Source organism: Lontra canadensis, unplaced genomic scaffold, assembly GCF_010015895.1.
Source record: "Lontra canadensis isolate GAN:19392208 unplaced genomic scaffold, GSC_riverotter_1.0 scaffold23, whole genome shotgun sequence".
Lineage (NCBI taxonomy): Eukaryota > Metazoa > Chordata > Mammalia > Carnivora > Mustelidae > Lontra > Lontra canadensis.
The window spans coordinates 12,328,900-12,349,542 of record NW_022631017.1 but is presented as its reverse complement, the minus strand read 5'-3'; the positions used below and the strand labels follow the sequence as shown (position 1 = coordinate 12,349,542).

At 38.7% G+C, this 20,643-nt stretch overlaps 2 protein-coding genes across 3 annotated transcripts in view; one reads left to right on the top strand and one right to left on the bottom strand.

The window, feature by feature from the left end:
* Positions 1-582, top strand: part of ZUP1 (zinc finger containing ubiquitin peptidase 1) — a 37,950-nt gene extending 37,368 nt beyond the window's left edge. The window contains exon 9 of the mRNA XM_032861961.1: positions 344-582. Within this exon, the coding sequence (XP_032717852.1) occupies positions 344-391 (48 nt within the window). The 3' untranslated portion in view covers positions 392-582. The remainder of the gene's footprint in view (positions 1-343) is intronic.
* Positions 583-3,644: 3,062 nt separating this feature from the next.
* Positions 3,645-14,624, bottom strand: RSPH4A (radial spoke head component 4A). 2 transcript variants are annotated; one of them, XM_032862371.1, is made up of 6 exons: positions 13,789-14,624; positions 11,844-12,078; positions 8,519-9,259; positions 7,254-7,407; positions 6,042-6,159; positions 3,645-4,015 (listed from the first exon to the last, which is right to left on the bottom strand). In XM_032862371.1, the coding sequence occupies exons 1-6, from the start codon at positions 14,457-14,459 to the stop codon at positions 3,772-3,774; spliced, it is 2,163 nt and encodes a 720-aa protein (XP_032718262.1). In that variant the 5' UTR covers positions 14,460-14,624; the 3' UTR covers positions 3,645-3,771. The 2 variants fall into 2 exon arrangements, with proteins under 2 accessions (XP_032718262.1, XP_032718263.1); XM_032862372.1 differs by lacking the exon at positions 7,254-7,407 and having other exon boundaries at positions 3,884-4,015.
* Positions 14,625-20,643: the final 6,019 nt, after the last annotated feature.

The following is a 20,643-nucleotide window of genomic DNA, read 5'->3' as shown; positions in this document are numbered from 1 at the left end:
TTTTCTTTTTCTTTTTTGGTTTGGCTTTAAAAATGTTTGTTTCTGGGGTGCCTGGGTGGCTCAGTTAAGCATCTGACTCGCTCTCACACAGGTCTTGATCTCAGGGTCCAAAGTTCAAGCCCCACATCGTGCTCCACTCTGGGTGAGGAGTCTACTTAAAAAAAAAAAAAAAAAAAAAAAAAAAAGTTTATTTCTAATTTTCTTAAGTTTGAAGTTGTAATTTTTCTTAAGGAATTTTCATTATCTTCAAAAAATTTTCTAGATTTTTTATATTAGATAATTAATATAAATTCTAAATAATGGACTTCTTAAAATTAACAGTTCTTTAAAATTCCTTTTCAAGGCCAGGAGACAAGCTTCTCAAGTCTTCACAGCTGAGAAGATTCCTTGAAGAATTAAGCATTTCAATGATCATGGAATTTTACTTTATTTTCCAAATTCAGATATTGAAGTCCCTAATACAGCTATGAACCTAAATTCTTTAAATACTCAATTTATAATTTAATGTCTAAAACATCTAAATCATACCTCAAGTACCTCACTGTTTAGTAACTATTTCAATAAACTATTTTGTTTGCATTATGAGTTCTGTGTTTCCTCATATCCTCATATTCCTCATATGTGTTAGAAACTGGTTTTGTGTAGTAGTTCTATGTAATATTTATTGGGTCCTTCTGTTAGGTATCCTAGTATTTTTCCATTTTTAATTAGTGTAATCTTCAATTCTGTGAGACAGATTTTGTTAGTCCTGGAAGGAAGCTGCAGCTCTGCAAAGTTTATAATTCACCCAAGAAAATGATTGTAATCAAGGGTATGAACCCAGGCTGTCTTACTTCCAAGCTCTTACATTTGAGCATTCTGCTTTCTTTTGTTATAAAACGTATATAATGAAATTCCCTCCTCATCACTTAGAAATTACCTTAATATTTAACAGGTATAGTTCTAAAAAAGAGGTTTTGCTTTTGTTAAATATTTATACTCCTACCCATGCAATTGTGAATTGGAACCTATGTTTCACATGTCCTGTAGGAAGCAAACTTTCAGATTCATGTTGGATGTGTCAAGTAGGGTTGCAAGCAAGGATCCTACTTTGGCCAATTTGAGCAGAAGGGAATTCATTGAAAGATCATCAGAAGCTCAGAGAATACACAGGTAACTAGGAAACTGTTCTGGAACAAAGGCGATTCTGGAGGCTAGAATGTGGTCTGATTTATAGTGGAACTATCTGGTTAGGAGCCAAGTCAGTTGTCTCTGTTCAAAATTCAGATTCTAGGGCGCCTGGGTGGCTCACCTTAAAGCCCCTGCCTTTGGCTCAGGTCATGATCCCAGAGTCCTGGGATTGAGCCCCGCATCGGGCTCTCTGCTTCGGTGGGGAGCCTGCTTCCTCCTCTCTCTCTGCCTGCCTCTCTGCCTACTTGTGATCTGTCTGTCAAATAAATAAAATCTTTAAAAAAAAAATTCAGATTCTAGAAAGGCCACATCTGATTGGCATGAGACTATGCCATGGGATAGAGGCAGTTTCTTGAAAGGAAATTAGGGTAGATAAGGAAATGGATATTATACAACAACAACAAAAAGCAACACGATGAAAAAAGAACATACTTGAATAAGGTTTTATAAATATTAGCTATTCCATCAAATAGTAAAAGCTGCACTCCAAGAGTGAATAATACTGCCAATTGGAAAATTCTGGAAATCATCTTTCCTAATACACTATCTCTCAGACAGGTAACCTATGTTATCTTGTTTCTACTTTAGATCTACTTTACAGATTTCTACTTTATCTTGTTTTGTGCCATCATTACCTTTTATCTAGATAATATAATAATCTCCTAACTGGTCTCCCTGTCTTGATCCTGTGTCAGTCAGTCTTCCACAAATAGGCCAAATGTTTTGAAATACAGATGTGATTTTGTGACTTCCTAGTTGAGCCTTCATTGCTTCATTACTGGATAACGTCCAGACATTCCACAAAACCTGGGCCCTGCTTACCTCTTCAGGCTCATCTCTCACCACCCTCAAAGTTCTACTCCTTCCAGCCTAAAGTCCTTTGCCAAAAAACAGTTGATGCTGCCTCTGACCCATCTCCCCATAGTTCTCTACCTCTTGGAAATGCTTTCTGCAAGGCTCATGTCTGGATTAAATGCAACTTCTAAGTATTTGATAGCAGTCTTTTTCAAAGTATAGATAGATTGATCAGTGATCTGAGAACTGCCAGTCTGTGACAAGATAATTACAGAAATCAGAATTGCTGTGATAACTTTATTTCACAAAATAGTGGCATTGGATGAGAATTTTTATTTTTAAATTGGTATGCCACAGACTGTGGGAAACCCTGTATTATGGTACCCTGTGACATTTATATCACAATACCTGCTAAGTTGCAAACTGTTCTGATTTTCTATTTCCCTTTTCATATTTCGCTCCTTGAATGGATTCAGGAGCAATGCCTACTTTTTAATAGTAGTTTCAGAGTGCCTGACACATAGAGGCCTTAAAAAAAAAAAACCCTTTTTAATGAATGGAGATAACTAGTTTTAGAGAAATGGTAGTAGAAAAATAGTGGTCTGAAGTCTTTGGATATCCCAGCTAGCCATCTCTGTGCAGATCATTTTTCCCTAATCAGATCAAACCAATTTCTGTAGGATAAAGGAGTCAGACTGAGAACTTTTTTTTTTTTTTTTCAGTTTTATTTATTTATTTGTCAGAGAGAACACAAGCAGGGGGAGCTGCAGGCAGAGGGAGAAACAGGCTCCTGCAGAGCAAAGAGCCAGATGCAGTATTGGATTCCAGGATTGAGAACATTTTTTAAGAAGTAACAAGGAGGGACACCTGGGTGGCTCAGTTGTTAAGCATCTGCGTTCGGCTCAGGTCATGATCCCAGCCAGGCCCGCATCCAGTGTCCGGCTCCCCACTTGGCGGCGAGCCTGCTTCTCTCCCTCCGCGTTCTTCCCCTAGTTGTGCTCATTCTCTCTGTCAAATAAATAAAATCTTAAAAAAAAAAAAAAAGACGAAAGTGTCAAAATTTTGAGTGCTCGCAGTCTCTGAGCAGGTGATAGAATTATAAATCCTCTCCCCAGCAAAACAAAAAACAAGCTCTCCCACACACATACATACACAGTATTTGTGTACAGCTTCACAGACTGGTTAAAAATACATGCTCTGATTGAGGGACTATCAATAATTTTGGTCCAGTACCTGCTGACAAATATTCAAGTCCCTAAGAAGATTTTGTGGATTATATCTTTCCAGGTTTGCTATATTAGAAATTAAACCTAAGACTTCTTTTTTTTAAGAATGCACATTATTCTATTAGCTGTAGCCAACAGAACAGGAACATGTTGTTTAGCCTCTGAAAATTCCATTGAACGTCTTTCTAGAGGTACATATTAGTAGTTGAACATATGAAATTCCAAACTGGACATTTTCTTTTTTTTTTTTTTAACATTTTATTCATTTATTTGACAGAGAGAGATCACAAATAGGCAGAGAGGCAGGCAGAGAGAGAGGAGGAAGCAGGCTCTCCACGGAGCAGAGAGCCCGATGCGGGGCTCGATCCCAGGACCCCGGGATCACGACCCGAGCCGAAGGCAGAGGCTCTAACCCACTGAGCCACCCAGGCGCCCCTCAAACTGGACATTTTCAAGGAATAACATTTTGTACATGAATAGTTGCCAATTTTATGTAATTCTGTACTATATACTATATATGTAAAATCAAGAGTCCACACACAGTATATGTGTACCAGTCTCACACAAGGCTGGGCTGATACTATTCTTGGTCAGAATCATCGTCCTCATCTTCATCTTCCTCAGTTTCTCCCATTTCTTCAACAGGAAGAGCAGCTGCTTCCCTCGCGGCTCGGAAAGCCTGCTCTTCTTGCACACTAGGATCATCCATTTCTGTAATTTCGGCCCCGCTGGGGTATTCTTGGTAAACTGGTGGTGGAGCTGGGGGTGTGTAGTTGTCCGGACTATATTTATGACCCCAGCCTATGTAGAAATTTTCAAACTTTCTATAAAATTTGAAAAGAAAGTTGATGATCATTATATCATTTTTCAGTAAGAAAAATTGATCCTTCTCTTCTGTAAAAGCTGATCACTCCCAGTGTTATGGTCCTATAATTTCAAAACACTACATTTTAAGTGCTAGGGATGAAAGAGCCCTCGATGATTCTTTTACTACAGGACACACTACTGTGATCCAAACTGTTTAAGCTGGCTAAGAGGTGCGCCAAACTGTCAACATGTACGCTACACCTAGACCACCATCTTTAATCATTTAATTGCTATTTTCAGAAAAAACAAAACAACTAATTTAAACAGTTACTCTTCAGCATTAGGAAGAGCTAAAATGTTGCCAATTTAGCAAATTATTGGTATGGCAGACGGTGCTTCTGATTGATTACAAACCTGTGTGTGGTTTTTCGGGCCCACATATACACAGTTGTCAGGCTTTACCTGGAAGGTGTCACAGGAAAACTGCTGTCACTGTGTCATACTTGATGCCCAGCCAGTGCATTGCAGTCTCTAAGGAAGGTTCTAGTCAAGGACTCTGACCCATCCAGCCTGCCATGCTCTTCGCATAGCTGAGTTCCTGGCACAGCTGCCTTCATTCTAGGTCTTATCGGAGGCCTTCAGCAGAGGTCTTCAGGTGCCTCTGCCAAGGCCTCCTTATGGAGTTTCAGAAGGGGGATACCTTAAAGACACTTCTCCCTACTCTCAGTACTCAGTGCTTTTCACTTATAGCCCTTCCCCACTACCCTCTGCCAGCTTCCTGGACCCTCCTGGCCATAAAACTGCAGAAGTCTGATATTTGGGGACTCCTCAGTGAGATGACCTTCCATCAGTGTGCCATTCCAGGAAGGAAAATGGGACAGGAGCAGTCAGAGTTTTCTCCTCCTTATATTGTCATAGTAAATGATCAAAAGCTCAACTCACTTTTGGCTTGTGGCTATAATGGCAACTCTCACATTTGGCAGCTCAGCTCTCTCTCCAGCTTAGCTGAGCTTCTGACACTGGGGTTCTTAGATGAGAAATGGAAGCATAAGACAAATGGAAGTGTATGTTCTGGGTGAAGGATAAAAGGACATCGAGTATCCTCTTGATCCTAATTCTCTTGAAAGTGATAGCTTAAATAATACATACTTTAAATTACCTTTTATCAAGATAGCCAAGAAAAATTATGTGAGATTCAAACTAAACACTGCATAGAACTACCTCCATTAATCCTAGAAAATAAGTAAGTCTATTGCTCAAATAATCAGAATAAAAACCATATTAGGACAGAAGTCTGAGTTACTCTAGTATTCTAAATTTGATGCTTCACTATGTAATATAAATGTTGTTTGACTGAACCTTACAGCACACACACCTGACATGCCAAGATGAGTTACCCGCCTTCCTCCTTCCTTAGCATTCCTGGCACCAGACTTGGCTCCAAAAACACATCACTGGAAAACTGGTCCAGTGAGAAAACAACTTATCTTGTGGTGACATAGGTTCCCTGAGAGTGGTCAACTCGGCAACAGGAAGAAGCTTGTCCTAGGCAGTGACATTTTACCCACTGTGAAATCTGGGGACTTTATCATCTGCCTCCAGCCTCTTGCTCTCTCTTTATCTCAGCCCCATTTCCTAAGCTGTGAAATGGGGGACATCTCTCCCCAGAGTAGTGATAGGAACTCATGGAGAAGATGTAAGTACAAGTGCTGAACATGACTTCTGGCTCATGGGCTGGTCCTTCCTAGGTATCTCTCCCCCAACTCCTTAATCTGGGTAGACTGCCCATACTCTTTTTTCCCCTCCCATCCTGGTCTGGGACCTCACTCCAGGTTATTGTGAGTGGCTGCCCTGAACAACCACCCAGGGCAGCCTTGTCTCTTACTCTGGGATTACTCTAACTGCCTCACCCAGGCTTGTGCTTCACCTGGGGAAGCAGGTAAGGGAGGGAAAAAAGAAAAAAAAAAAACAGAACAGAACATTCCAGTGATAATTATAATTTCCAGCACTTAAATAATCCTGATAATGGCTTTGTATACTTACTTGCCATTGGAAAAGGCATATGCTCCAGGCCAAAGGTTGGATCTAAGGACGGCAATAGCATATTGAGGAATGAGAGTTGAGGACAGCCGTGTTGTCCAAGGTGGTATATTCTGGATTTCTGCAAACCAAAGAGAAATTCAAAAGCTTAACTCCTGTATAGACAAGGATATACTATGTATCAGACTTCTTTTTACAAATCCTAAAACACACAAATTTGACATATAAAGAAAAATCAAGCATCAGCAGCTTAACATAAAGTCAGAAGGATAATTTATGAACCCTGTGGAACAACAAAATTTGATTATTTATATGCATGTATGTGTGCATGGGTGTGTCCATCTGGGCAACAGAAAAGTTTTATTAAGGGAGAGGAGAACTATGTGGTAGAGAGGATATTATTTAATGACCAAATAAAAGATCAAATTATTATTATGAAAGAGAACAAAGATTACAAGCAAAACTTCTCCAAAACTGAATAGGAAGAAACAAGTCTAGGAGGACAAGAGAGGACTTAAAAAACCCACAATACCTATGTGGTTAAAAAACCACATAACTAGGGGCGCCTGGGTGGCTCAGTGGGTTAAAGCCTCTGCCTTCAGCTCAGATCATGATCCCAGAGTCCTGGGATCAAGCCCCACATGGGTTCTCTGCTCAGCAGGGAGCCTGCTTCCCTTCCTCTCTCTCTGCCTGCCTCTCTGTCTACTTGTGATCTGTCAAATAAATAAATAAATAAATAAATCTATCTTAAAAAAAACAACACATAATTATTTTACGTGTTTATGGCTTTAGATTATGGTCTGCAGAATGCAAGACAAGAATGATACACAGGACAGCTGTCAGCATTTCCAATAAGAGCTGCAGCCAATTTACTTTTCTTCCCAGCATCACTCCTTCACCCTCTGTCTGAGAAAGTTGCTGATGAGGCCAGCTATATTCTCCTTTCCCACTCTCCCAAAACACATGAAAGGGAAAGGGGATGAAATTTTGGCTCCCGTTCACTTTTAATAGGTTTCCGACTCCCATTTATTAACCATATAATATATACAGTATATTATACGTACAAGCATAAAAACTATAGCATATATGTATACTATATATAGTATAGCATATGTACATGAAAAATACCCTACAGTATATCTACTGTATGTATTATATACACATAATATCTATATAATATACATGGCATATATTATGTAGCTTGTGTAAAACTACCTGTATCTTCAGAGATTGGTGTCAAAAGAGGAGGCCCCACTTCCTGTTCCATATACTCAAGCTCTTCTCCTTTTCCTTCTTCTTTTTCTTCATCTTCCTCCTCCTCCTCCTCCTCCTCACTTTTTTGTATGGGATTGAACCAATTACAGCGACCCTGGAAATGAATATCGCAAGATTTAATAATCTAATGAGGACCTTAAAATATTGGACTATTTGTTTGGATTAAAGCGATTATTTGCAGGAAGTCCTACTGTATGGGAATTTCATCAATCACTTATGCATTCAACATCCCAAGTACGAGGTTTTTGATCTAGCTTATTTTGAGCAAAAAATGGTATAATTTATTTCATAAATTTGCCAACTTCCTAGAGTTACAGAACAGTTATATTTTGAAATCAGCAAAACCTTAGTAGAAAAAAATAATGCACTTTATTAATTTGTAACAAATAATTTATGGGAAAGCGGTAAGGTACTATTATTAGTAGCAAAAACAAATCTTTAAATGTGATAAGAAAGTTAGGTTTGGAGTTATTTCTCATTTGAGTAACCCTCATCCAGAGACACAGAAGAGTCCCTCTTCCGTAGATCAAAGTGTAATGATTTTCTACCCGCAGATGTGGCAGGATAGCGGGTGATGAAGAAGATCCATTCTGCCCATTCACATGTGACTCTGTTTCCTATTGGCTATATTCCCTTTTTCGAGTTTTCTAAGCTTTCTGCCTCGATTTCCCCATCTGTAAAATCAAGATAATATTAGTCTTCCATGCAGTTGTGAGGATTACATGAGATAATACCGATTCGATTAAGTGCTATTAAGAGTACCTGGCAGAAGGGGTGCAAAATAAATGCTATACAGCACTACCTGTTTTCGTTTTTGTTATAATAGTTTATTTGTCTTGGTATAAAAGCTCCATGTATTATTATAGAAATAGAATAAAAGAACTGTTCCCAAAATAGGAATGCACCTATCTATAGTTAACATATAAAATGCAATTTCACAACACACATTAATCTAAATCCTCACATAACTTGTCAAATTCTCCATAGAAATACTGATTTTATTTCTTTTTGGAAATAAACATTTGTTCAAAGATCCCAGGTCTCCATGACTTGGCAATTTCATAGTCCTCTGCACTTTTGATTTTTCAATGCTTTCTTTGTCTAGGATCTGAAGAACTTTGTTTTGTATATATCTGTGCATTGTAGAGAGAATTTAATAAAAATTTGCTGATTGGCTGATAGATTGAGAACTGAAAAACCCCTACCTGAGAGAGAATGTGTTGCACATGATGAACCCAATTGGAAAGGGATTCCACGAGATCGATCACTTGGATGCCTTCAAAATCTGGGTTTTCTTCAAAGCTATCTCGCCGGCCTTCTACCTCTTCCTCCTCCTCTCCTTCCTCTTCACCAAATTGATAGAAACCCAGAGGGCTGACGTGGGTCCCTGCTGAAATTCTGGCAATTTGTGCTCGTAAGTAATTGCTCTCATTTCCTGGGAAAGGTGGGTAGCTTACAATGGGAGTCTCTAAACGCCCAGTGAAAAATTTCTTGATCTTTCTTGCAGTAACAATTTGTGTAGGTGTAACCGATGGTAACTTCACCCATGGTCCTCCTGGTTCATTGCACACAAAATACACGTATTTGTTGGCCCCCGTTCTATTTTCCTCTTTTGGTATAACCTGTGGGGTCTTGTAAAATGTCCTTGGTAATTCATCTTCGTCATTTTCCTCAGCGTCGCTGTCTCCATCATCCCTCTCTTCAGTTACATCTTCGTCTTCTACGTCTTCTTCATCTTCTCCCTCACGGAATTCTACTTCAGCTACAATATAATTCATTTCCAGACCCAAGATCTTGCCCCAGAAGCGGCATCTTTGGATTGGATGGGTGTCAGTAAGCTGCTTGAGGGCAAGAAATATGCGATAAGTCTCATCTGTGCCCAAACCAACTCCAGCTTGTTCGAAATAAAAAGCTGACTCCATTACATTTGGGAGAGAGTTTTCTGCCTAGGGATAGAAACACTGTGGTTAATGTTAGAAACTGCTTGCTTCCTTTTTCCTTTTTCAACATCTTGGTATTAGCTCTACATCTCTCCATGATGTCTTTGACATTTCTTGAAAGGTTTAGATCTAATAATTCCTGTATTCCAATTTTTCTCTCATTACCCAAAAATGTAACTTCTACTATTGTGTCTTATACTTACCAATATAATAGTTGCCTTGTTGTATGTGTGTATCTTAAGGATAATTTAATAGCTATTATGAATAATAAAAATTGAACATCTTTTTATAAAAAATATTTAAGTGGCCATAATAAAATATAATCTAACTCCCTATACATATTTAAAGAAAGTATATATATGTTTGTACATATTACCATAGTTTTCTTAGTAATAAATATTATGTACATATGATAAAATACAGAATGAATAAAAATCAATATGACCCTCTATATAGGGTAATTTATAGGATAAAAGGAAGATATAATAAAGTAAGTGCTCATACATGACTTCTCTTGAAAACATAATTTAATCAGGTGTTTGCCCCTACTTATAATAAATGCTTTTGGATTTACCATAAGGAAGAAAATAAAAAAATGTTTCTATAAGGGAAATAGAAGTGAAAAAGCAAAGTCTCAAGTGAACGCTAAGAAAACATCTGTGAGAAAGTAGAGATTAACCTTAAGTAGGATAGGGATCACTTACAAATTTTAAATAAATTTAGACAAATTTTAGACCTTGAAGATAGAGAAATTGAGAGCACTTTTCTGTTGTTAAAAGTGATCTGCTCTTGTTTATATTATAATGTTGGTGTCAAAATAAGCACAATGACTGTTTACAATCCTCATCTCTTTCGTGTTTGGCATTTGTTGCACCCCTCAGTATTTTTTTTCCTTTCTCTTTTTCTTTTTTCTTTTCTTTTCTTTTTTTTGTTTTTGTTTTTGTTTTTGTTTTTGTTTTTGTTTTTTACTTGACTGTAGTGGACACACAACGTTACATTTGTTTCAGGTGTACCCATAGTGATTGGACAAGTTTATGCATGTGCTGTGCTCACCACAGGTGTAGCTACCATCTGTCACCATATGACAGCATTACAATATCATTGACTGTATTCCCTATGCTGTGTCTTTCATTTCTGTGGCATTCATTTCAAAACTGGAAGCCTGTATCTCCTACTCCCCTTCACCATTTTGCCCTTTCCCCCTTTCTAGAAGCATTTTGGTGCTTCTAGACTTTACAGGGAAGGGAGATGTCTAATTCTAACTGGGAGTCCATGATCAGGTTTCCCAGCCAGTTTTGTATCCAGTCCCAAGATGGGAAGCAGCAGCCTGCCAGACCCAGAGAGCCTCTACCCTCAAAGAGGAAGATGATCCTGGAAATAAGACTGCTCCATGTCTGAGGTGTTACTAAATTGAAAAAAACAGATTGAAAAAAACCAAAAACTCAACAGGTTTTAAAGTGTCTTCCATTTCATTATATATATTTTTTAACTTGCCACAATGGTAGAAAAATCTTTTGCTGAAATGATTCTGATGATTTTTTTGTTCTATCTTGTTTATAAAAGGAAAAGAAATATACACACTTCTAATTATGTGACTTTGTGAAGGTTTCTTCAAGATATCACCTGCTCCTTCTGAGTACTCTGTATCCCTCTGTGTCAGGTTGGTCTCCCCACAAAGGTTGTGGAGCCCTAGAGATTAATCTGCTGTCTAGATCCTTACCCTCCTATGTTTTTCTTGACTGAACTTTCCACTGGTTTCCGAAAATATCTTACACCAAACATCAAATTTGCAAGTATACAGACAGATTTTAAGTGGTCTTAGTGGTAACACAACATGGAAGCTCAGTAGATGTATAGTATAAATCACTCAGTAGTATAAATTACAAGCATGCGGGCATTCAGGAAACAATACTTGATGCTATTTTTAAAATATTTGGAGCAAAAATTCCTGTGGTACAACTAATTTTATTCTTTCATGATAGCTTTCTATCTCTGACACCAACTTTCTCTGTAAATATTTTCAACACTTTGTTGAAAATTGGATTTTAATCACTATAGAGTGATTAAAAGAAATATTTTATCCCTCTCCTCTTGTATGATACCCCATTGATGTAATATGCACAATATCAAGACGTAATATGAGGAAGTCACCTTGGAAAAGAATCCAAATAACATTAGAGATACTTCCAGTTGCTCTAGTTAATTAAAGGGGCAGATAGGCAACTTGTTTTAAAGCCCAGCTTTTAACTATCTGATGTTAATTCATTCATCAATAAATATTTAATAAGAAACAGCTTTAGACCCACATTTATACCAGGTACTTTGGAGAGTATAAAAGATAAAGGAATCATTTCCTCTGATATCAAGGAGCTCAACCCCACATACATATAACGAACAACCAAGCCTATGAAATACTAAACGCAATGTGAAAAATAAGAAACTCTAAACAAGGAAATTAATGGTGCAAAATGAGTTTGCAAACACTATTTAGGAAACTATGTAAGATAGTCCATAAGAATTTCAAGCCACACCCACTCATCTCAAATAAAACCCTAGAATCAAACTATTCAAATTGATAGCCATGACTTACTATTTCATCTTCCAGTTCTTGGTCGACTCCTTCCAAATTTCCCTGGAGAAAAAGAGCCTTTTGCTTCTCTGCTGTTTCATATATTGGAAGCATCTCATTCTCATTTTGGAGTGTATCTAATTTTTTCCTAAAATGTGCCATCTTCACATCTTGGCTGATACTTTCAATGATGTCCACAGCATTTTCAGGACGCTCATCTAAGACCTTAGTTAGCATATCAGAAAGATGATCATATCTACCAGAAAAGAGAAAATTCCAGATAATATGCATGTCAAACAGCTTTTGAAGAAGCATTACATGCAGACTCAATTAGTTGGTTTCTAGGAAACTTCAACAACTCAAAGCCTTCATAAATTTTAAGTGGAGAAATACAGTAACTGCATCACTGCCACAAAGAACCTACCCTAGAACTTCCCTTAGGAAATGCCTCCAATGTGATATGAATATTTAACTTACTAAAAGAAAAAATACTACAGCAACTAGATTTCTTGATTTGCTCCAATAGAGGCCATACATGCCATTAAATGGAGGGCTCCAAGTCCAAGTTTTCATTTTATTTTTCAGATTTTAATATAATGTCTGCATTTGCTTTATTTATAGTTCTTCCAGCAAGATATTGTCAGTATTTTTTAAGAATTCCAAACCTGAAAATGCCTCTGTATCAAAATATAAAATATATTAGATTTTAATCCATAGTTATAGCTTTTAATTTGGAAGTTTTAGTAATTTGTTTTAATAGAATGGCAGAAAATGAGGAAGTAATTCTTTCTGTAGACTTTTTATTCAACAGAGTAAAACCAATATCAGATCTTGTATTTTAATAAAAGACTTTCAATTACAACAAAAAAATATTTTTCATGGCTGTCAAATAAGATATGCATATAAGAGTGTTAAAGTCATCTGTTACAGAGCAGTTTTTTTTGTTTTTGTTTTTGTTTTTGTTTTTACTGAGCAGTTTTTAAAGGCAGGCTGTAAAGTACTTAGAAGATAATAGTGAATATTCTAGAATATATTAATTTTTGACCTCAGAGACTTAGCATTTGGAAAAAAAATAAAATTTAGATATTTAAAGTAATATCAGTTACAAAATAATTCAGTGAAGAAAATTCTTCTGTTTTCATATTTTGTGTTCAGTTTTAAATTGTTAGTGAACTCTCAAGTATTTATAATGAGCTTCTCTGGGATTTTAACACAATTTATAAATTCATGCTTATTATCTAACCCAGAGAATTATGACAATAAGTTTATATAACAAATTCAAGTAGAATCCACTACTGAGTATAAATCACATCATTGAAGCTTAGTAAACTGTAGTTTAAAACAGGACTTTAGAAATAATATTTTGAATTGTCAATCTCAGGTTTTGTGGAAGATTTCTAACATTAAATACTAGTTTTAAAATTAAAACTAATTATTGTATGAAAATTATTGTGATCAATTCTAGTTTGCCCCAGACTGAGGGTTTTTTTAGAATGCAGAACACCCAGTGCTCAAATCAGATCAGTTCTGGGTGCCTGAGATAGTGGGTCACCCCCACACTGGCCTCGGGCGGGGACAGGGGATAGCTCAAAAGCAAGCCAGACAAGCACCAGGATGCCCAGATGAGACGCCATGAACTCCCTATCACTAGCAGACAATTGCTTTTTATAAGCACCCTTGGAGAGATGCTCCGACTTCACTATCTTCATGATCTCTTTTAAACCCAAGATTCCGTAATTCCTAGGTTTTATTTCTGTGTGCCAAGGGTCTTTAAAGAAGTTAAAAGAATCCCCACCAAAGACCTATTTTGAGTTCTGTGTTGCAAAGAGTTATTAAGCCACTAACTCTCCTACTCATGCAGACTTTTCAAATATGTTTCCATTCACCCACAGAAAGACACTCTCACACAAATATACACCCCCTTTTCCTTGCCAACTGCCCCCTCCTTTTTCCCTTTAAGATTTACAGATTTAAGCCAGATTTGCTGCTGGTCTTCAGCAGGTAAGCCTTAGCACTCTGAACGGCAATCTCAAGCAGGCTGGGGGCCCCTTCAGAGACCCCAGACTCAGTGTGATCCAGTTCATAGTTACTGTTTGAGTCCTCCTCCTGAAAGATGTTAAATCTCAGCTCTTTTTGTTTAGAGTTGTTATTGCTCACATCTTCTGGTCCATAGAGGTGACGTTCGGTTTGCTGAGACTGTTTAAAAGTGTCTCCCTCTGATTGGCATGTTTGAGGAGCAGTCGATTCTCCTTGATCAGATTGTTCCAAATGGTGGGAGCGAGGTGTCTCAGCTTTGGGATTCACATCCGTGGTTCTGTCTGACTGCCACGGAGCCGCAAGTTGCTGTCCAGCCAGAGCCAGCGTGAAAGGAATGAAAGAAGCCTCCGGAGCCGAAGGTGGAGATGGTGCACCCGATCCCCTGACTTCATCCAGAGGAGGGCTGGCTCTAGACTGCGGGCTCTGCGGAGGGCTGCTTCTCGGTTGGGGTCCAGTTTCCAGCCACTGCTCCGATTCCAGGGGCTCAGATAACCCAGACTCGGGATCTTGGGAAGAACCTGCTATTTCTTCCCATGGCCGCCTTGCTTCTCCCAGTTCCTGGTTTTCTTTGTCTTGCTTCGGGGATGTCAAATCTTCCATGGAAGGAGTCAAGAAAAACGAAGTTCTGGATGAAGGGGGAATGCAGATATAGAAAGGCAGGGTAGCCGCTTTGCTGAGGTCGGCTAAGCGATTTCTGGGCACTAGCGGCTCCGCAAGTTGCAGCGTCCTATCTCCATAGCAACCCCAGGCAAGGCTTCCTCGAAGAGAAACTACGCACATCTGTTGCCAGGATTCTAGGGAGGAGACCAAGTGAAATGAAAACCCTAGGTTTGTGATTTGGTGAAGCCTCTTGCTCCTTTTCCTGCCACAGCCAATCGGACCTGCAGTTGACCAGTCTTGGTTGGAAACCTGAGAAGTGGTCCCGCGCCGCGGATACAAAATAACAAAGGAGGAGGAGCGGAGGGAACTGCGATCCTGCGCGGAAGAACATTCAGGGTCTGATAGTTTGATTCACGTTGCGCGGAAAGGGGTGAGTCAGGCATTAGCAGAGAAATAATGCATTTACAGAGTGAGCGAGTGAGTGAGTGAGTGAGTGAATGTGGGGTGTGTGTGTGGGGGGGGGGGGGGTGGTGCGACAGAAAGAGACACAGACACCGACAGACCTTGGAAATCCCGAGATGCAGGTGCAAATGAGAAGCCAGTGTGCAGACCAGGAATGTCCAAGACTCACACTTAGAAGGCAAAGATGTCTCATCTGCGCCATCCAAACTCGAGAGGCTTTTGGAGGATAAACAAGGACGTCCTGATTTTTATTCTTCCCCCTCTTATGGAATATGCCGGATGAGTAGCAACATTATTAGCTTGAAAGTGAAGGCAATGTAGAAGGTTATGTTACATAAATAATACAGCTCATGGGTTACCTGTTTTCTAATGATTGAAATTCAAATGAACTCTAAAACTATTTTGGCATGATATAATCCCTCTTTGATAATATAAGTGTGAATTCATAATTCTACAATATTTTAAGGTCATGACTATGACAATGACTATGACTTAATGCAGATTTTTCAGTCTCCAACTTGAAGAAGGTATAAAGGATGGGACATAAATGGTCTGGACTATAAACTGAATATTCGTTAGTCTTTAATATTCATTTATTCTGTATCTCTCTTTTTAAATAAATGATTACTTGGCTTTTGGTATTATACATTGATGTAACTTCCAATTAGTAAGATGTTGGTCATTACTTCTAACTTCATGGAAGAACATAATCCTTAGCTCTTGCCCACTCCCAATTTGGTGGGAGAATTTCAGAGCTCTTCCATAAATCTGTGCACCCTCACCCTTCACAAAATATATGTGTCTGTGCACACAAAATGTTTCATATAATTTCCGCTGGTTCAGGAACTCCTTGAAGTCAAACTCTTCAGATTAGAATCATTGGAATAGACTCAAAAATGAAAGAAAAACTAGAGTGATATACTAGGGGAGAAGGGCAACTGAAAAGAATGACCTAAGAAAATGTCCATTAGTTTTCCTGCTTTATTTCCAGCCCAAACAGCTATCTAGACTCTGACTCTAGTAATCCTAAAGTTTCTTCTTGTTCTTAGAATAGTTAATCAATAGTTCTTTGATAATTAATCAAAGCTCCTGGCCTACTTACCTCTCCATTTTCATCTGGAGCTGCTCTCCCTTCTGGTCAGCAACCTAGTAACCCTGATTTTTCTCTCATTCACTGAAATGTTCCATACTCCTTCTTACCTCAGCGCAATTGCACATCCTATTTCTTTTGCCTGAAAAGTTTCCCCCTGTTCCACATCAGTGCGAGAGCTGAGAAAGGCTTTACTGTCAAAGCTAAATATCTTCTGAAGTTTCTGGAGCTTCCTCATGGAATATCTCAGACCCTTTAGAAATCATTGCAAAATGCTGAGTGACCATTACCTGGGTGGTATCCTTATAACATTAAGCTATAGAGAGGACACAAAGTTTTACAATGATAAAAATTCCAATAATAATGATCAAAATGCTGATTCCAAATTGGAGGATTGACCTAAACCAGGAAGCAATTCCTGAGGGCAGCCAGCTAAAAAGAATCAGTGGACACTGCATTTAGCCACTTGGGTTGCACCTGGATTTTATCTAGCTCTATTTCTACTTGGTCAGAGCTGTTTGCCCAAGTACAACCAGAGGTGTTTTCCTCAGAGCACACCCCACATTGTTTAGCTCAGAGTGAAATAAGAACAATTCCATTAATGAATACAACTCATACAAGGGAGTCCAAAGATTTTTCTTGGATGCCTATTGCTGTAGCAACAGATTTAGTGATATCCCTCAGGATTTCAGAGAGATTTCTGACAGGGCTTCTCTCCAGTTTGGTTGGAAGGTCTAAGGGTCTGCTTGTATATTCATTTGTGGCAACATAAATTCTGACAGGGCTTCTCTCCAGTTTGGTTGGAAGGTCTAAAGGTCTGCTTATATATTCATTTATGGCAGCATCTACCCAAGGAAAAGTAATCTACCAAACCTGGTAGCTTTGCTGGGGTTGACACCAGCAGTCACTTATCACCCTTGACTCTGTGCAGCCAGTGTCACACTGGAGTCCCATGCTATGTTTCTGATTCATTATACAAATGAAATGGGTGTGACCAATAATCCAGTTGTACAACCTTTACTTTGACGGGGATTTAAACAGCATGTTCTCCGTACGTCCTTTTGCCAAACACTAATAAAAATATACCCTGAGGAAGCACACATTATTGAGTCATTATACTTTGTAGTTCAGTCAATAAGGTGGACATGTTTTAATAGGGAAATTAACTTAAGAAAGGAAATAAGATGTAACAGTACTGAAAAATACCAATAATCTGAGCATGTCAGACATGTTGAGTAATCAAAAGCTAAGAAGTTCACTGGCATTGTAAAGCAGGTTTAATGTGAAATGGATTAAGAACAGAGTCAAAATAATGTTCATGAGCATACAAGCCTGGTCCAGAGTCTTGAATTAGCTGCCCACATTAGATGCCTTCTTCATTTTCCTAGTCAATTTGGGTCAGAGATCTCCAGCATCTGTACAGTGTCAGATGTCAGGTGGAGCTGTGAGCCCTGTACCCAAGGCTCGAGTCCCTGCCATTTGCCTGCCATTTGGGCAGTGAGTGAGGAGGACCTGACACAGTCTCTTCCAAGGAGATTCTAAGGCAGTTATTGTTCTTACTGATTTCCCATATCACAAGGGTGGGAGAAAATTAGTAATGTTAGCTTGGGGAGTCAAAGCCAGATATTTGAAGAAACTAAAATAATTCAGGATCTAGTCCAGCTTACAGATATATAACAAAACCTCAAAGACAATTAATAGGACTAGAATCTAATATAGACAAAGGTACAAACATAACTTCTCTCTCAACAATTACCTCAATTTTAAAAAATCAAAGTTCATGAAAAAACTAATCTGTTTAAGCTTGGCTTGATTATTTATATAAAAGCAGCAAAAATAATGATGGGCTATATAAACTTTTTAAAAAATGCTTTGTTGGAAGTTTGCTAGCACAGTACTAGGCCAATTTTTGCAAGCAGTTCTTTAAAGATGTGCAGTCATACCGGAGTCTATGCACCTATCTCGCAAATACTAATGTTTTAGTCAAAGCCTTGGCAAGGTGGCTAATATTTTAAAAATTGTGTCCTGTGACAAGGGGAACAACTTCTCACTGAATTTATGTAAACAGTAACACTATTGTTTGAATTCTAAAGGGATCAGGTAGAGAGGAAAGGTAAATGTTTCATCTTTGCTTACAAAGGTTTATCTTACCAAATTGTTAAAAGCTTAAGAGAGAAGGTTTCCCTAAATCTGGAAAAACAAAAGATTAAAAATAAGTAACACTTTAGACAAAAAGTTGTGAAAATTATAATCCACATTCATCACCTTGTTAATTACAACAGTCTTACATAATTCACACTTGTTCTGTTTGAGTACAATTTTTTTCATTTGTTTTGTTGACCTTGCCTGACTATCAACAGTGATAATTTTAAGCCATTTGTAAGGTTTTCATTAAGTCTTATGTAATTTGCCCAATTAACTGGGCACCTGGATATTGTGGAAGGTATGCCCTAAATGGGAAGCACATCAACATTTTGATAATCACTGTAAATGGCAGCTGAATGAAGTCCAGTTATAGATGTTCCAAAAGTCCAGAGTAAGGAGGTCTGAGGCCTCTGAAGACCAAGTTAGTCTTTCTTAAATGCACTAAGGTGAGTCAAAGAATACAAAAACCAAAAATGGTTTTGCCAGGGAGCTAGGAAGGACCAAGTGGCCATCCTGGGTTTCCCATAGCCCTCATTGTTGATTTCTGTGATTCAGGAGCAGACTGTTGTCACGTTACAAGGACATCGGGATGGCAAGAACGTGGTAATGAGGGACCATTTTTTGTAGAAGCAGAATATCCATCAATACATGTACCACGATCTTTATAGATTTTATTGTCCATTGTTGAAGATCTAAAGAGAATTCACTGCAATGGAACTTACAAAGTTTGGTTATTTTTGAAAACACTACATTTTGAGATAATAACTAGAATTACAAGTGACAAGTTGATTTGGGGAATCTTGTTAAAAATATTCAAAAGGTGGGGCATCTGAGTAGCTCAGTCCGTTAAGAGGCTGCCTAAGGCTCAGCTCATGATCTCAGGGTCCTGGGATTGAGCTCCGCATAGGGCTCCCTGCTTGGCAGGGAGCCCGCTTCTCCCTCTTCCTCTGCTTGCCTCTCTGCCTACTTGTGCTCTCTCTCTATATATGTCTGTCAAATAAATAAAATCTTTAAAAAAATAAAAATAAAAAAATATTCAAAAGGCTTTAAGATACTTGGTCAGATAGGATCATAAGTCATTGTGAAACAATACTCAGTTATCCACTTAACCATGGTGATAATTAAGGACTTTGCAGCAAATAGATAGAATTAACATAGTTATAGGAATCTTAACTCTTTCCGTAGAAAAGCCTCAGGGACTTCTCAGGACTTTCTATTAGTGGATGGACTCTAATACTTTGGGAACTGATGACCCCTGGCCAAAATTACTTCTCAGTGGAGATCTAAAGCCCCAGAAGAAACCTGCTGGACTGCCTTTGCCCAAAAGGGTGAGAATTTCCCTTCTTGGCATTTGAGGGATCCTTCTCTCCTTCTTATTTCTGCTTTTGGCCCTTTGGCAGGCAACCCTAGTACTCCACAGACTGGCCAGGGCTTCTTTCCAGTTCAATTGGAAGGTCTAAGGGTCAACAGGTCAGACTAGCCATGCCCAGGAGGGTGAAAGACCTCTTTCCTCAAACTTTTCCCACTCTGTTTCCTCTGAGGTCTCTGTTCCCAATGTGTGGCGCAGTTGGCAACAACAGGTCATCCTAGGTAAATCCACACTTTACAGACTGAGTGGGGACCCTTTCCCGATGTCGGCTAACTCTCAGCTACCTTGCTTCTTGGTGGGATGCCCCTTTGAGAATTGGCAGCCAGTCTTTCTCACTATGGGCCAAACCCCCTCTATTCCTTCTGACTTGCCCTTGGGTTGTATTTTTAAAAACGGGAACAAATCTAACCCCAAAAGACTAAGAAAAAAATGTCCCATCTTTTTATGTCATGTTTCCTGGCCTCAGTACAAACTCCCAGATCAAGAGGTATGGTCCCTCCACAGAACCTATCCTTATAATACTATTTGTCAGCTTGACCTCTTTTGCTGGAGCTCCTCCAAATGGTTGGAGATCCCATCTATGCAAGCCTTCATGGCATTGTCCCCAAAATCCTGACCTCTGCAAAAATTAGAATGTGTCTTGTTTCACAGCACATCTGATCCTGCAGACATTCTAGATGACCCCTCTTTTTTTCCACCCTTTCCACCCTGTCATCCCCTACCCCTGAAGGCCCAGGTTCTCCTGTGGACTTAAACTTTCAATTTTCCCACAGGTACCCCAGGTAAAAATTGACAGTGGGATAACAAACTGATTGACTTTTAGTGGACACAGATGCAACGTTATCAGTATCCAATCTTCACAGTGATTTCACCAGAATAGCTACCATCTCGAGAAACCACTTCGTTTGCTCACCCATAAGAAGCAACTCCTCATCCATTCAAGTTTGATCACGAGATTGCAGCAACTCAATCACATCTTCAGGCTCCACTTCCAATTCTGGTTCTACAGATCTTTAATTTGAAAAAAAAATATATGGAACCTGCAAAAACACAAAAAAGTGAAACACAATCAGATGAGTATGCCTGTAACTGTTAATGGAACATTAAAGAGGTAATAA

Coding starts and splice junctions, on each gene's coding strand:
- RSPH4A (XM_032862371.1), bottom strand. CDS start 14,459: ATGGAAGATTTGACATCCCCGAAGCAAGACAAAGAAAACCAGGAACTG. Junction 12,079..13,788: donor AGCAAATCTGGCTTAAATCT/GTAAATCTTAAA, acceptor CTTTTCTGGTAG/ATATGATCATCTTTCTGATA. Junction 9,260..11,843: donor AAGAACTGGAAGATGAAATA/GTAAGTCATGGC, acceptor TTCTATCCCTAG/GCAGAAAACTCTCTCCCAAA.